At 37.7% G+C, this 15,566-nt stretch overlaps 1 protein-coding gene across 4 annotated transcripts in view; it reads right to left on the minus strand.

The window, feature by feature from the left end:
• The window catches only part of ITSN1 (intersectin 1), a 197,760-nt gene that overhangs the window by 70,467 nt on the left and 111,727 nt on the right, over nt 1-15,566 (minus strand). For all 4 annotated transcript variants that reach the window (XM_060234313.1, XM_060234314.1, XM_060234315.1 and 1 more), the window contains 4 exons: nt 12,333-12,580; nt 2,706-2,865; nt 1,510-1,715; nt 795-874 (listed from right to left, as the gene is read on the minus strand). In XM_060234313.1, coding sequence (XP_060090296.1) covers nt 795-874; nt 1,510-1,715; nt 2,706-2,865; nt 12,333-12,580 — 694 coding nt within the window. The remainder of the gene's footprint in view (nt 1-794; nt 875-1,509; nt 1,716-2,705; nt 2,866-12,332; nt 12,581-15,566) is intronic.

Genomic DNA, 15,566 nt, shown 5'->3' on the forward strand with positions numbered 1-15,566 from the left:
CAAGGCCTGTCTCAACGATCTCCCTGTTTTTTCTAAGACTGACAATGGGTCCATTCCTGAAGGCCTTTCTGTCTACTGTACCAACAAGGTAAAAAACTCCAAGAAAGTGGGCCAAGGCTCAGACCCAGTATATCTATGTAGAACTTTTCCTGTGCAGTTCGGCACTGGCTGTGGAACAACTCAAAGCTTTGGAGGGTTTGTCAGTAATGATGGCAGCTTGTGCCACTGTAGATACAGTTGGCCAGTCTTCTGATGCTTGGAACCTCAAGCTGGAGAGGCTTGTCTTAATAGTCTCTTTTTTCTTTTTTAAGAATGGCCATGGGGCCTTGCTTCAAGGCTTTTCTGTCTTCAATACCAATAAGGTGGACCTAGGCTCAAGTGTCCTGCTGGAGTGGCAGGGCTACTGAAACTGAAGTGTCAGCCTCATTCTGAGCCAATACAATCTACACAAATTTGCATAGCCCTGCCTAGAGTGAGAGGAGGCATGACCTAGCCAGTTTGAAAGACTTCCCCTACTGAAGGAGAAAATCAGGTTCACCTACAATAAAATATTTCTAAGTTATATTTTAAATGCGGATTTAGGCTACTTTAGAGTAATAGTGCTCATATTTAGCTGTGATTAATTTAAGCAAGGATTCTGCATAAAACAGTACCTCTTTATATCCCTACAAAATAAATCCCTACAAAATAAATAAAAGGTTAACATCACCATCAATATCAAAAAGTTTTCTGATTGGGCAATATAATAAGAATTTTTTATCGTACTTCCGGAGCTGGGAAGATTATATTCTTACCTTCTCCTGATACAGCAGATTTTGCAACTGGTGATACTCTCTTTAAATTTGCAGGACTCTCTGAAGATCCTGAATCCATGCTTAAAGCAAAACAAGCATATATTGGTAAATTAACATTGCTGTAACCAGGATGATCTGAAATCAGCAAATTAATGCAAGTAAAAATATATATATTTGATAAAGTTACCAGTGAAAAATAAGATAAAATTCAGTACTACTTCAACAATGTTTTTAACAAATAGACTATAAATTACAATTTTACACAACCCCTTTTCAAAATTGCTTGCTAGCTTTGCTACTGTACTGATATTGCTATTTTAGGATAGAAAGAAATCTTATCATCTAAAGCACATTAGGATGCTGGCAACTTAAAGATCTTGTAAAAAAAAAGGCAAAGGTAAAGGTAGTCCCCTGTGCAAGCACCAGTCATTTCCGACTCTGGGGTGATGCTGCTTTCACAATGTTTTCACGGCAGACTTTTTACCGGGTGGTCTGCCATTGCCTTCCCCAGTCACCTACACTTGCCACCCAGCAAGCTGGGTACTCATTTTACCAATCTCAGAAGGATGGAAGGCTGAGTCAACCTCGAGCTGACTATCTGAACCCAGCTTCCGCCGGGATCAAACTCAGGTCATGAGCAGAGCTTAGACCACTCTGCACACGGGACTCTTATAAAGCTCTTGTAGTGTCTAACTAAGACAAGTAAAGAAAATACCTTGTTGATTTCCTTATAGGACCTGAAATAAGCTTCACATATGATTTAGGAAACCATCCCTTTTGACCTTGAACCTCTCCAAACCACCACATATCTTGCTGTTCTAATACCGTGATTATATCATTCTTGTTAAAATTAAGATGGTTGTCCTTCTTGGCTCTCCAAGGATACAGGGCTTGAGCTTGAAGTCCCTCCACTTTTTCACCCTAGTTCAATACATGAAGAGAACAGTAATTTATGAAGTGTCTTTTAAGAAATGTTGTGCTTGAAGTGATTGACATGGTTTAGCCACAACTCCATTATATATAATGTCAGGTTTTAGTTCTGAGTTGTATGACATGTCTATTATATGCGTTCATGTAATTATTGTATAAGACACTACTTTGCTAACATGGGTTGGATTCTATGAACTGTGAATGTACAGCAATCATGGATCTCTTTTGCCTCCCCTAGGAGCCACAAGGCTTCTAAAAAGCTGATGTAAGGAAGACTGTGGGAGCATCATAGATGAAATGTAGTGAGGTCAGGGACTGCAGAGAGAAAGGAAACTCAGCAAGATCACCGCCAATCCCCTCTTCTGCCAGCAGAAACTGTTTGTAGGAGAGGGAGTTGGACTGTGTTGCCTAATTTCCCCTCATTTCTGCTGTCTCCTGTGCCCAATGAAATTCCCATGATTTCCCATATCAATTTTGTGGAGGTCTAGTGAAAGAGAAATGGAAAATAGCATTTAATCATTATTAAATAATGCCAGTATGTTTTCCAAGCACTAAATCAAGACAGTATTACTATGCATTTCTCACACTTAATGATTAGGAATTCTTGTTTTACCAAACTGCTTTTTGAATTTCTGTTGCCCACACATATTGCTGACATGTCTACTTTTAGTGTTTTGAACACACATGATAATGAGTCGGTCCACTGTCCTACCAAAGTTAGTATTGTCTACTCTGATTCGCCATGGATCTCCAGAGTCTCAGAGGTCTTTCACTTACTGATTAACTGAAGCCAAGGATTCAATCTGAGACTTTCTGCATACAAAAAAAAAGTTCCACCTTAACAGTCACAGCCTCAGGATCAATGAAGGATTAAATAACCATATATGGAGAACATATTATTTGACATATACAGTACACAAATGTAAAACATCACCAGGCACAGAAGTGTGTAATGCTTTTCCCATAAAAACAGCAACTCACCTGACCCAAAACTGGAGAAGGAGAAGATCCAGTGACAGTGGCAGGAGTGAAGGCAGATCTCTGCCTCAGCTGCCCTGCACTTGGCACAGTAAGGGAAGGCTGAGTTGCCCAGGCATCCCAGTTATCTGTCTCTTGCTTATCATTAGTACTCACTGGCCATCTGAAAAAGAAAGATAGTGGTACAACTACAGTCAAGAAGAGACCAGAATGCTATTTTATTTCTGTACAGATTGTGACTATGATATACACTTCAAAATATTGGCTTGTGTCCCAGATGTTATTTAGCTGAAAGCCATTCCACATTCCCCTCTTCTCTGAAACACAACTACTACTGTGACATCTGCCACAGTAATCAGAAAACGTATGAGCATGCCAGGCTAAACTATTTTCATTCTCCTAGCTTTTTCAGGTGATTCCCTTTCTCAAGCAGTATCAAACATATCCAACCTCCTTTATTCTGGTGATTGGGGATGTTCAGCTGTGAGAACTGCAATTTTTAAAGATGTTTTTAACAGTTACCTGCTTCTTTTTTAATATACTTGTTTTTTGTATGTTATAGATTACTTATTTTATTATTTTACTCTGGTACGCTCAAGCACATCATTATGAAGAGTGTTGGATACAACTATTTTAAACAAGCTGGTAAACACAAGAAGCGCTCGGAAGCAAGATGCTTTCTGACTCCACTTCTCATCTTTGCATGTAATCTCACTGAAAGTCATTACTGCTGTTTTTGGCAGCGAAACTGTGTGCCACAGTTCTTACTGTGCTTCTTCCACAGGTCTTTTGCCTCTACCTTGAAACTTTGGGGTATTTATAATATGGGGGATACACTTACTGCTTTCCTTCCTGTATCTTTAGAGTGGTCAGAAATTGCTTGCACAGCATTTGAACAAGCAAGAAATCTGTTTGTAATACACTACATTCTGCAAGGACCCTATTCTATACAAATACCTTTAAGAGGATGTCAGCCAAACTTTGTGCGTGCACACGTACACACAGCACACAACCTATAAACATGGTTCAACTGGAAAAAGGTTAACTGTGGCCTAAAGTAGATAGATCCAGGTGGGCAGTCGTGTTGGTCTGAAGCAGTTAAACAACGCAGGAGTCAAGTTGCACCTTTAAGACCAACCAAATTTTATTTAGAGCGTAAGCTTTCGTGTGCTCTCTAAGCACACTTCATCAGACGAGGGGATCAGGTATTGTGGCTGGAATACATGTGGCCTAAAGTGTGACATGTTGCTATTTTTCTAAAGAGCAAATTCATTCTTTTAAATCATGATCCTATTCACTTTGCCCATTTCCAATTTATTACAACAATCTCTTTGTCTCTTTGATTCACTAAAATCAATTTTAGATTGGTAAAGTACAATATAATCTCTGGATACCAATATTCAACCAGACTTGTCATTACTCGGGAGAACTCAGACATAACAATGGCAGATTGCTTCCTTGTGTTAGGTGATGACTCCCAAGCTCTGAGCACATCCCTCAGCAGCAGCAGGTATCTAAGCCTTTAAAATTAAATCCACTTAACGTAAGCAATTCAGCAATGACTGAACCCTCCTTGGTTATTCATTCAAGCCAATACATTGTGTCAGAAGCCCCAAGAACAGTGCTCTATTTGTAGCCTTTGTACACCCTATAAAGACTTAGTAAATTACAACAATGGCTAATCAGTAGATTGTCAGAACTATGTGAAGACAAAACTAGCTCTATAAAATTTCTCAAAATTTTGAAGCTATGGGGGAAAAATAGAAATTTGAGTGGAAACAAATGTATGTAATACTTATCAAACAAACTTTTTAAACTAACAACAAAAATGCATCATTCATAATGGAGTTAATATATAAAATTGTACTATTTGGCATATTATGGAATTTAACAAATATGCACATTATTTGAGAGCACATTGCAAACTTTGCCACTCTATACTACCCTGCACATTTTTCCCATCTGAGAGATAAGGAAAAAATGAATGTTGAAGTTAGAAAACAAAAGAAAGTATTATTTCAACAGAAGCTGCCTCAGTCAGAACAGGTACAGCATATATGGATATTCTAGCATATCAATTTTGCCAAATTATTTACTTTTAAACCACAAACAACTTTTGAGAATATATTGTATATCTACAGTATACTCAATTAATATTACCTAATGCTATAGATAGCCTTACATAAACATTTTCATACTAACTTTTTGAATAAATCCTTGTCTTAAAATCCATTTTACACATCGCAAAAAATTTAAATATTTTGTAGAAATTCTTTTCAGTGTACCTCTGTTTTTCTGAAGAAAAATCAAAGAAGTCCTGAAAAAAACAGTATGAGAACCTGTGTCCCTTCCCACCCCCCCACACTGGGGATTCGATGTTTCCACCCGGGACCATCAAATCCCTACATGTAAGTAAAAGATATACAGCAGATCTACGATTTTATAACATCTAAAATAAACCGGATGGGGGGGGAAGGTACTGGATTAGGGCCACAGTACTAGAAAGCTTAATCTTCCCCTTCCTGGACACAACTTCCTGGGTAGAAAAAATGGAATTTATTTTTTCCTGCTGAGGCTAACGGCAACTTTGAGGAACAAGAGGAAACAACACAGGGGGAATACAGTAACGTAACAGCAATAATAATGCTGTGTGAAATCCTATTAATGTCACTGAATAAAATTGACTGAGTTTTAATAAATTTCAGTCTCATATGCTCTTAATTCTATTTCATAAATTTCAACAATAATTATCAAGTAACAATTCATGCAAACATTCAACAACACATATGGAAACAACCAGTAGAAAATCCCTTTCGAACGGAATTTACAAAATCTCCATAGTTATCAGACTTCATGAGAAAAATATTTCTCCACCACTGAAGTGCCCAGTATGTGTTGCATAAAGTAATTCCACTAAGTCCAACACAATATTTTCTTCCTTGGAATCTGTTCAGGGTAGAGTGCACCAAAGCACTTCCCTCCAAAGCAGAGCGTGCCAAAATTTTGTTTTGTTATTGAATGTCTGGTATGAATTATTATTTGATAAGCATTGTTGAAATTTAGGAAATAGTATTCAGAGCATATGAGACAACTTTATTAAACTCAGTAAATTTTATTCAAATATCTGTACAGTGGCATTAATAGGTTATTAGGCAACTTTGGTAGTAAGCAAATGTTATCCAGTGCAAAGGACCCTGCACCTAAGCACTATGGCCCCAATCCAAAATACATCCACAGCTGCTTTTAAATAAATAAACTGAAAGATGCTGATCTCTCACATCTCATCTAGTTGCACCCTTTAGTGAAGAGTATATTTCCTTGATGTTGAATCATGGGTTGTGAAGTGAATTCTAATCAGGTTTGTTGATTCAAAAAGCGTGTGCTGCTTCCTTAAGATTATGCCTGTGTAGCAGGAGTTGGAGGATAATGCAAGAGGGTTTATAGTTACCTTATGAGTAAAAAAAATACTTAAACAATGTTTAGAGACCATTTTTACATCTCATGTCCCTAGACAGAGTCCAGGGGAGGGGGGGCAACAACTCTAAAGTGCAGAGAGGAGAGGAATGTTTTACTGAACAAAAGAGGCAACTAGGACAAAATATTACTAGGTTAAGATAACAAATATATTCATCCACCTTGAGGGGTTTTTTTAAATTTTCAAACTTTTATTAACTTGCTATTGTACAACAGGTTTACAACAATGTGATTTTCAATTACTAATAAAATACACAACACAGCTTATTACCTGCACAAAAGAGGAATTTACACTACACCTTTTCATAATTAGAAACAACTTATCAGTGTTACTATAAGCTATGCTATTTTACTATTGTTTCTATTAACTTTTATAACATATGTTATATCTTATAACATAAAAAACAACTCCAAAAATAAATCATTTTTTCATAAATGGATTTTTTTGGCAGAATCTGTTCTTCAGAAAGATAGGAGACCACTGGCAACCATTGTATTATTACATTATTTTCATGTGTTTTCGCCGAAACAGACTGGTTACCATACGCTATTTTAGTCAAAATGAAGTACTCCCAAATTTTTTCTTTCCAGGCTTGTAATGTAGGTTTTTCCTTCCATCTGATGGCTATCATGGACTTTGCTATAGATAGTAATAACAATATAATGTTTCTCTTATTCTTAGGCATATTGTTCGGGGTCCAGTTGTCCAATACAATCACTCCAGGTTCAAAGGGAATATTTACTTGCAGCATTGTATCTACAACCCTAATGATCTGTTTCCAGAATTGTTGTGTAGCTGGGCATGACCACCAAACATGTAAATACGCAGCAAGTTGTCCACATTGTTTGGGACAATATGGGGAGCTGGATGAGTTGAAACAGTGTTGCTTTGATGAGGTTAAATACCATCGTGTTATTAATTTGTTTGATTGCCATTTTATTCTTCTGATTTTTGCTGTAAAACTAGGCAATGGCCAGATATTAGCCCAGTTAGTTTCATTCAATTGGATTGTGAGTTCCATTCAGGATGTTGTATAGTGTTGTAATTAAGCATGGTTCTTGCATTCTGTTTTGGTGTAAAAGTTGTTCAAAAGTGGTAGGAGTACCAATGAATTGGGAACTGAAGTTTTTGTTGTGGGTTTGCTTTGTACAGCACTTTCCCTTTTTCGCATAGGTGTATTACCTTTGAGATTCCTGCCGTTTTCCACTTATCAAATTCACTAGGGCTTTGACCCAGGGGAACCAACTTTGATTTAAGAACAAGGCTTGATTAGAGATTTCTGGAGGTTGTCTGTTGCAGTTCCATATTTTGATAGAGTGTTCTAACAGATTATAGTGTTTATTTGTTACGTTTTAAATCAAACTTTTATTCCATAACAGGTCATATATTGCCTTTTCCGGTAACGGGGCCAAATCAATACCGACCCAGTCTGGGGGTTGGTGTGAGGTAGCCGTTCTCATAAGGTTTCCAAGGACTGCTGCATGGTAGTATAGCCTTAAGTTGGACAAGCCCAGGCCACCTGTCTGGGTAGCTCTGGTGAGCGTCTTAAAATTAATTCTTGCCTTTTTATATTGCCAAAAGAATTGACTTAATTTGCTTTGTCATTTGTGTAGTGTTTCCTGTTTGATATAAATTGGTAAGGCCCAAAATAAAAAAAAGGTATTTGGGTAGAAAAAAACCTTTTAAAATATGAATCCGTTCTAGCTTCGGGTTTGCCTTGGCATTCCATTTATTTAAATGTTGTTCAATTGATTTTTGTGTTTGAGCGTAATTTTCCTGCAAATAAATCTGTCAATTTAAGCAGTATGTTGATCCCTAAGTACCTCCATGATTTGGAAACTAATTCGCAGGGGAACTGGGATAAGAGCTTTCTTTAGCGTCTATTTAATGGATGTAATGTCGATTTCTGGTTACTGAAAGACAGTCCAGAAATTTTTGAGAATTGTTGAAAGCATTCTTGTAACACCTGAATTGACTGTTGGGATTTTGTGAGGAGTAACACTACATTGTTTGTGTATAATGCAACTTTATGTGTTTTGTGGCCAACTTTTATACCATGTATATTTGCTTGCGTGCGTATTAGTTCTGCTAGTGGTTCTAGCGCTGTGATAAATAGGAGATGGGAAAGGGGGCATCCCTGACGTGTGCCCTGTTGTAGAGACAGCCAATTGGAATAGGTATTGTTGATTTTTAATTTTGTTACTGGGTTGCTGTATAAGGCATTGATAGACTTTGTGAAGTTATTTCCAAAACCCATTAATTTTAAGACTGTTTGTAAATATATGATATTGACGCTGTCGAATGCTAAAACTGCTGCTTTTTTCCCAGTAGTTTCACAATGGGATCTTAAACTGGTGACTTGTCTGGTGTTGTCTAACAGATTTCTACTGAGAAGAAAGCCAGTCTGGTCAGGTTTAATGTAATCAGGTAATACTAGTTTTAATCTGTTGGCCAAGATTTTAGTAAATAGTTTATTGTCTGCATTTAATAGGGTGATTGGTCTGTAAGATGCTGGAGAGCTCAAATATTTGTCAGGTTTTGGAATAGGGATGGTTTCAGATTGCAACCATGACTTAGGTACTTGGCCTGAGTCAAAAATGTGTTTACATAGCGTTTCAAATGGTACAGCCAATTCGGACTTGAAGGTTTTAAAAAATTCTGGTGGGATTTGAAAAACTGTCCGTTCCCAGGGCTGTATTATTTTTAAATTGCAAAACTGCTGCTAGAATTTCTTTAGCATTGATTGGTTTCTCTAAAATTTCCTTATGGGATTCTGATATAGATTGTGACGCTTTATGTTCTTGAAAAAAGGATTCAATTTCTTTTTGTGAGATGTTTTGGTGGGAATATAATTTTGAGAAAAATTGGAATAATTCTTGAGCAATATGGTTGGTGTTCGTATATAATTTGCCAGATTTTGCTTTTATACAATGAATTTGTCTGGCATTTGTTTTTTCTTATAATTTCCACGCCAATAGTTTGATTTGCCGTGGGAACTTTAGCCAGTATGATTACTTAACGTAAAGTAGATCTTTTTGGATTTTTTCAGTTAGTAATGATTCTAAGATTTTTCTTTCTGCCAGTAATTTTTTGTAAACTTTTTTACTACCTGATTTTTTGTGCTGGGATTTCAGAATTTTTATATTATCTTGCAATAATTTAATTTTTGTCTTTTTCAGGGAGGTGGTGGTGGCTATAGCCTGGCCCCTAATAACTGCTTTCATGGTATCCCATGTATTTTGAGCAGTGGTGCCTCCAATTTTGTTTTCTTAAAAAAGAATTGTGATATTTGTCGCCATCTGTTCTTTAATGTCTGATTTTAATAAAATTGATTTGTCTAAGGACCATTTATTTGAGTTGTTTTGTTATGTTTTCAAATGAAAAGTAAAGGATATTGGAGTATGATCTGACCAGGATTTTTGTTCAATATTGGTTTCTGTGATTCGACTAGCTAGAGTCGATGAGGTTAGCAGGTTGTCTATTCTGGTGAAAGAATTATATTTAGCAGAATAGTAAGAGTAGTCCCTTTCACCTTGATGTTTGTTTCTCCATACATCATGTAGACCTGCTTTGTTTATGACATAGAATAACTCTGTCGGGGAGTCCTTTCTGTTTCTTCTCTTTTTGAAATTTGACCTGTCCCAACAATTGTTCATGACCTGATTGAAATCTCCACCTAACACTAATTCTCCTTCCTGAAAATTACTTAGTTTGTTTAGAGTCTCTTTTATAAATTGAACCTGGTTTGTGTTCGGGGCATATATGGATCCTATTGTTATAGGTTCCCCTTTCAGCATGCCTTTTATAAAATGAAATCTGCCTGGGGGTCTGAGAGTTCTGCTTTTAGGTCAAACCTAACGGTTTTGGCTAGCAGAATTGCTGTGCCTCTAGATTTGGACGTACCTGGTGAGGTAAATTGGGCAGTGTACCATTTGAATGAAAGTAGTTGACAATTCTTATTGGTATGATGGGTTTCCTGTAATAATATTATCTAAGGCTTATTTTTTAAGATATGACCAGTAATTCTCCACCTTTTGACATCATTATTTAGGCCTCTCACATTCCAGGACCATATTGAGATCATTGTGATAAATTAAGTCAAAATTACAAACTCAATTTGCTATTACCAATCAGAATTTACAGATGATTATCAAATGGTGCAATAACTGCGTCTATTGAACAATTACAAAGTAGACATGACTAACTGAACAAACTCTGCCTGTCACTTTAAAATGCTGCTTATGTTATTTTACCAAGCTAACAAAACACTCTAAGCACAAACAACACAAAACAGACCCTCTCCCTCCCACCCTTGTTGACTTAGTTTGTGGCCTACCTAAACCTAGAAGAAATTTTTCTTAGCCAATATCAACACTTTCAGAGGGGAATTCTTACATTCCAGGACCCTCCCTCCGCCCGCTTATGTATAATACAAAATTATCTTTTGTTGAGCATCTCAGTATAAACCAAACTTGTGACATATTTACGTATTCTTCCGGCCAGTCTGTCAAGCTTTCTGCGAGGTAGCAGAACAAAAATCATGGGTGTTCTTTTTCAGGAGAATCCGATAGTGACAACTTTCTTTTTGCAGATTTTCTATTTTGCGATGATGGAAGATCAATGTTCAAAGCTTGTAGCAGTCCTATTCCCGAGTCTTCGTCAGTTGCAAAATATTGGTTCCCATTTTTGTAGCCCATCAACTTTACTGGAGAAATCCATCAATATGAAACACAGGCTTCTCTCAGACTTGTTGTGATTGCCTTGAGTTTCTTCCTTGTTTCCAGTGCTGCTGCAGACAAATCTGGAAAGATCTGTATTCTGATATCTTGGAATAAGAGGTAGCCCAGTTCACGTGCTTTGTCTAGAATAGCTTTCCTTTGCCTTATATCCGCAAATGTGACTAAGATGTCCCTCAGGAGTTTACTCTGAGGCTTGTTTGGTGTTCCAATGCAATGAGCCTTCAGTAGAATAGGGTATGTATCCTGTTCCAGGTGCAGAATTTGGGCCAGCCAGATGCTCATGTCTTGCAATAGGGTTGATGCTTCTTCCGGTATCTCTGTGAAGCCTCTAAATTTCAAATGCTGAGAGAGGGCTTGTGTTTTTAATATTATAACTCTATCTTTAAGATCTTATGTTTCTTTTTAGAGTATCTGGTTTTCTGTTTGCAAAGTCATACCCAAAGTCAACACCGATTCTGCTTTTGCATCTGTTTTTTGACTTGGAGAGACAGGTCTTTAAGCTGTTCTGCTATGGGTGCTATTTTCTCATTCAGCGTGGAGTCCATTTTGGAGTCCAGCGTGGAGTCCATTTTTCCATGTTCTCCAGAGAGTCTTTTAGAATTTTCTGAAGGAGACTAGGAGATACAGAGTCTTTCTGAGGGGCTTTCTTCTCTGCGGACTTTTTGGCTGCCATTTTGTGAATTGTTCTGTTTGCGCTATTTCCAACTACTTCCCTGGCTGATTCTAAATGTCTCCTTGTTTTTGCGGGGGTTTTTTTGTGGCGATTTTTGTAGGGATTTACTCACTCCATTCTTCTGTTGCATGCCAGGGAGGTTTTTTTGAGTTTCCCCACGATTGTTGCTGGCGGAGGGAGGTTCGGTTGGGAGCTGAAGATTCAGGCGTCCGCCATCTAGCGTCCCAATGCCCCACCCCCATCCATCTTGAGTTGAGGTGCTTGGGAGAAAGTGGGCATACAAGTATTTAAAGTATATTCCTTTTTAAAAAGTCATTTTGTTTTGGCTAGACTCTAAAGGGAAAACAACACTAATAATCCCTTGGGCAACTATAGCCATTTGTTGATCATATTTCTTTATACAGTGTTAATATTACATTAAGATAAAAGTCAATATTCCCCCCACTGTTAAAACTGAAACTCTAAAACTGCCAGGCTTTCTAATTTTTTTCCTTCTAAGGTCATAGATGAAAAATGTTTTAAAACAGTTTTTAAATTGTCATATAACAAATCTACTAACATCTTTCAAAACTGTAATTTTTGTTATCCTGAACTAGCTACATTGTTCCGTGAATGTGCCAAAAAGCACTATGTATGAGTAGGTGGAATTGATGTATGATAATTTATTGGCAATGGTACATAACCCTCTATGGATAATTTCATTCTAGAATTATAAGGAGTATTGAACCCCAATGAAACCGTACGTTGAACTGAAGTCTGCCCAGTTGTTGGCAGCAGTACTTGATTCTGCAGGGAGAGGTGGTGCCAGAGGAGTTGTGGGGGTTTCACGCACTGAAACTTTAGGGGCAGCTGCAGTGTCGATAACTGGCTTTACAGAGTTTGGAGTTTCACTTTCAGAAATTCTTTCTGCATAGTTTGCAGGAAACCATCCAGTTTTCCCTTTCAATTCACCTCCAAGCCATCCAGGTTCTCCAGTTTGGCTCTCATCCACCTGCATGCAAAGTAACAGTTTAGCAATATGGAAGATAAAGATATAATGCTATTCATAATTAATTATATTCTTCAAAACCATGACATTCAGCCAATTAAAGGTACTATAACTACTTGCGTGAAACTGAAGTATACATATAGGAAACATGGCAAAGGTCTTTGATACAGTCCTGACAGGAAAGCAGAAATTTGGAAATGCTGCTATTTCTTCAAAACAACCAATTTTTTAAAAAAATTATTATAGGCTGTAAGCTTAAATAGCAGTGGAGTAGATCTAACCACCAAGGAGTCTGCCTTCAACCAAGAAACCCCTTACACAGGAGGAGGACTTCAAACATAGCTCAACAGAATGGCAGGATAGGAACCACCTCAATAATTTTGACAAGGATTATTTAAGTAACTGGTTATTCTAAACTTTCCTGAGCAATAAGCCACAGCACTAAAATATACAATGTTGAACATTTCAATCTGCAATTAACATTTACACATTACTGTCTTTTCCACATTCTCAACTAAAACTTGCAAGTGTACTTTCAAAAGCTAACAGGTTATGCTGACTGAAGAGCAGCTTGGATGACCAGATCTGAATCTATAGTAACAGGAACCATTTCCATCAGCAGTATGGGAATATCTCACCTCCCCCTGCCAAATGCAGCTCAATAAGCTGCCCCTTGGGGGACAGAAGGCCCTCAGGACTCACAGTTTAGTTCCCTTTCACCATCCCACATGTTTACACTTTTTTGTTCTTACATTACCAAGTTGAATACCTTTATTGGTTTGTTGCAGCAGACACATAAGGAAATCGTGTCATCTTAAACACCAGGATATTTATTTAAAATAAGCTTTCACAGGCAGCAGTCTAGTTTATCAGTAAACCTTTCAAAAACCTAGCATGCCTTTCAAAACCTTTCAAAAACTTAGCATCTTTTCAGTCATTAGAAGCTAAAAGTTCTGCCTGAGTTAGGCTTGCACATATGGCACTGACTGTGGCACTGACTGAAGCCCAGTTCATCACTGAAACTTGTCACATGAATTTCTTTCTTAGAATTATCTAAACCAGGAGTCAAACAACAGCCCGAGGGCCATATCAGGCCCATGAGCATTTCACTGTCATTTGATTCCTTCTCTCTCTCTCTCTCGCTTCCTTCTACATTACAGCTTGCTTTGCCAGGCTTGCTCAATTGCACTGGAGCTACAGAGCAAAGCCTCTATTTTTTTCCATTGGTTGACTAGCACATGAAGCCATTTCATGTCTTCCGCTGGGTCTTAGGCTCAAAGCACTTACCATGAGATTTCTGTAATCAAAAGAAATTTGCAACTTACACACATCTGAACACCTGAACTGCATATTCAAGACTGCTATAGCACAGATATTGTCTCCAGATTTTGATGCAATAATTCACAGCAAGAGGTGTCAGTTATCAGAAACTGTTAAATGAACAAAATGTTGCCAGAGTGCTAATCTTTTAAGCATTATTTATTTTCTTAAAAAAATCTTTGTTTGTGTCCTTTATAAAGTTTATATCACGGCTACCTGACATTACATTTTATGACACACATGGTCCAGCCTGATGAGGTCTCATTTATGTCAAATCCAGCCCTCATAACAAATGAGTTTGAAACCCCTGATCTAAACTATAAAGAAGTTATCTTCACCTGTGTTTTTCTTCTCCATTAAGGAAGCTATGGAAGAGCATCAGTATGCCTCCCCCCTAAAAACAAACTATAAAGGTTAGAGGGGGCATGCCGAACAAGCTTTCTGCTATGTGATTGCCTCTAATAACTACATCTCCCCCTTCCAACTGCCTCAGAAATTGAATCCTTTGTGTTAGAGCTATTCCTGTTAATAAGAAATAAAAATTAATCAATTTGTCAAACTTACAGAGCACTGGAACAACATCTTAAATGTAACTAAGAGTAGGCAAAGAGTAACCAACAGTAAGCTGGTGTCTTATGATATGAATAAACAGTAACAATCAAGTCAACTTTCTAAATAATTAAGACAATGGAATCAGTAACAGTCAATTAAATATAAAACCTGCTTAGCAGCAATAATAGCAACCATTCAAATGAAGAATATAATCAGTTAAACTAATTCCTAAAAGCCTGGGAGAATAAAGCATACGAAACTTAGCAAAGCTTACATATGGTAAATCTCACCTATCCTTCGTATCCATCTAGTTCACTTTGGTAAACAGTGGTACACTCAACAGCCTCTGAAGCAGATCTAATATTCAGGCAGATGATATGGGAGATGCCAGTTGTTAAGATCTCATTATGTTGAGATTATCAACCATGCTTGGTAGGATTTACAACTCAGCATAGCTATTTCAGAACTGGCAAGCCATGTTAGTTTCAGGGATGTTGGCAGCCTTGCTGCTGCACTCTGTAACTAATGGATGTGCTACTGGTAGCCAAAAAGACTGACCCTGGGACTGATGTGTCTCCTGTTCTGGATAGGGTTGCATTCCCCCAAAGGAGCAGGTTTGTAGTTTGAGGGTGGGGTGCTGCTGATCTACTGCTGAATAACAAGGCAGTAATGGTCAGAGGTGCCTTTCACCAGCTTCATCCACTTTATAGTGGTTCTTATTTAGCTTTTGGGTCCAATTCAAGGTGCTGGTATTAACCTTCAAAGCCCTATACAGATTGGGGCCGTAATATCTGAAGGTTACCCTACTGTCTGACCACTGCAATTATCTTCAGGGTCCCTTCTTTGGGTGTCATTGCTGTATGAGGCCAGATGGTTGGCAAACTGAGAAAGGGCTTTCTGAGCCATGATACCAACATTATGGAATTCCTCCTCAGAGAGATTTGTCCGTTTCCCTCTATCATTAGTTTCCACAAGTTTCATTTGGCATTGCTTCACTGACTCTCCTTTCTGTGTTTTAACTGTGGTTTGTATCTGTCTTTCAATAGCTTGTTCTGATGTCTTTGATTGTTTGCCATCTTGGGGACCATAAACTGGGTGTAAAGGTGGCATTAAAATG

This window comes from Heteronotia binoei, chromosome 3 (assembly GCF_032191835.1).
Source record: "Heteronotia binoei isolate CCM8104 ecotype False Entrance Well chromosome 3, APGP_CSIRO_Hbin_v1, whole genome shotgun sequence".
In the NCBI taxonomy this organism is placed as follows: domain Eukaryota; kingdom Metazoa; phylum Chordata; class Lepidosauria; order Squamata; family Gekkonidae; genus Heteronotia; species Heteronotia binoei.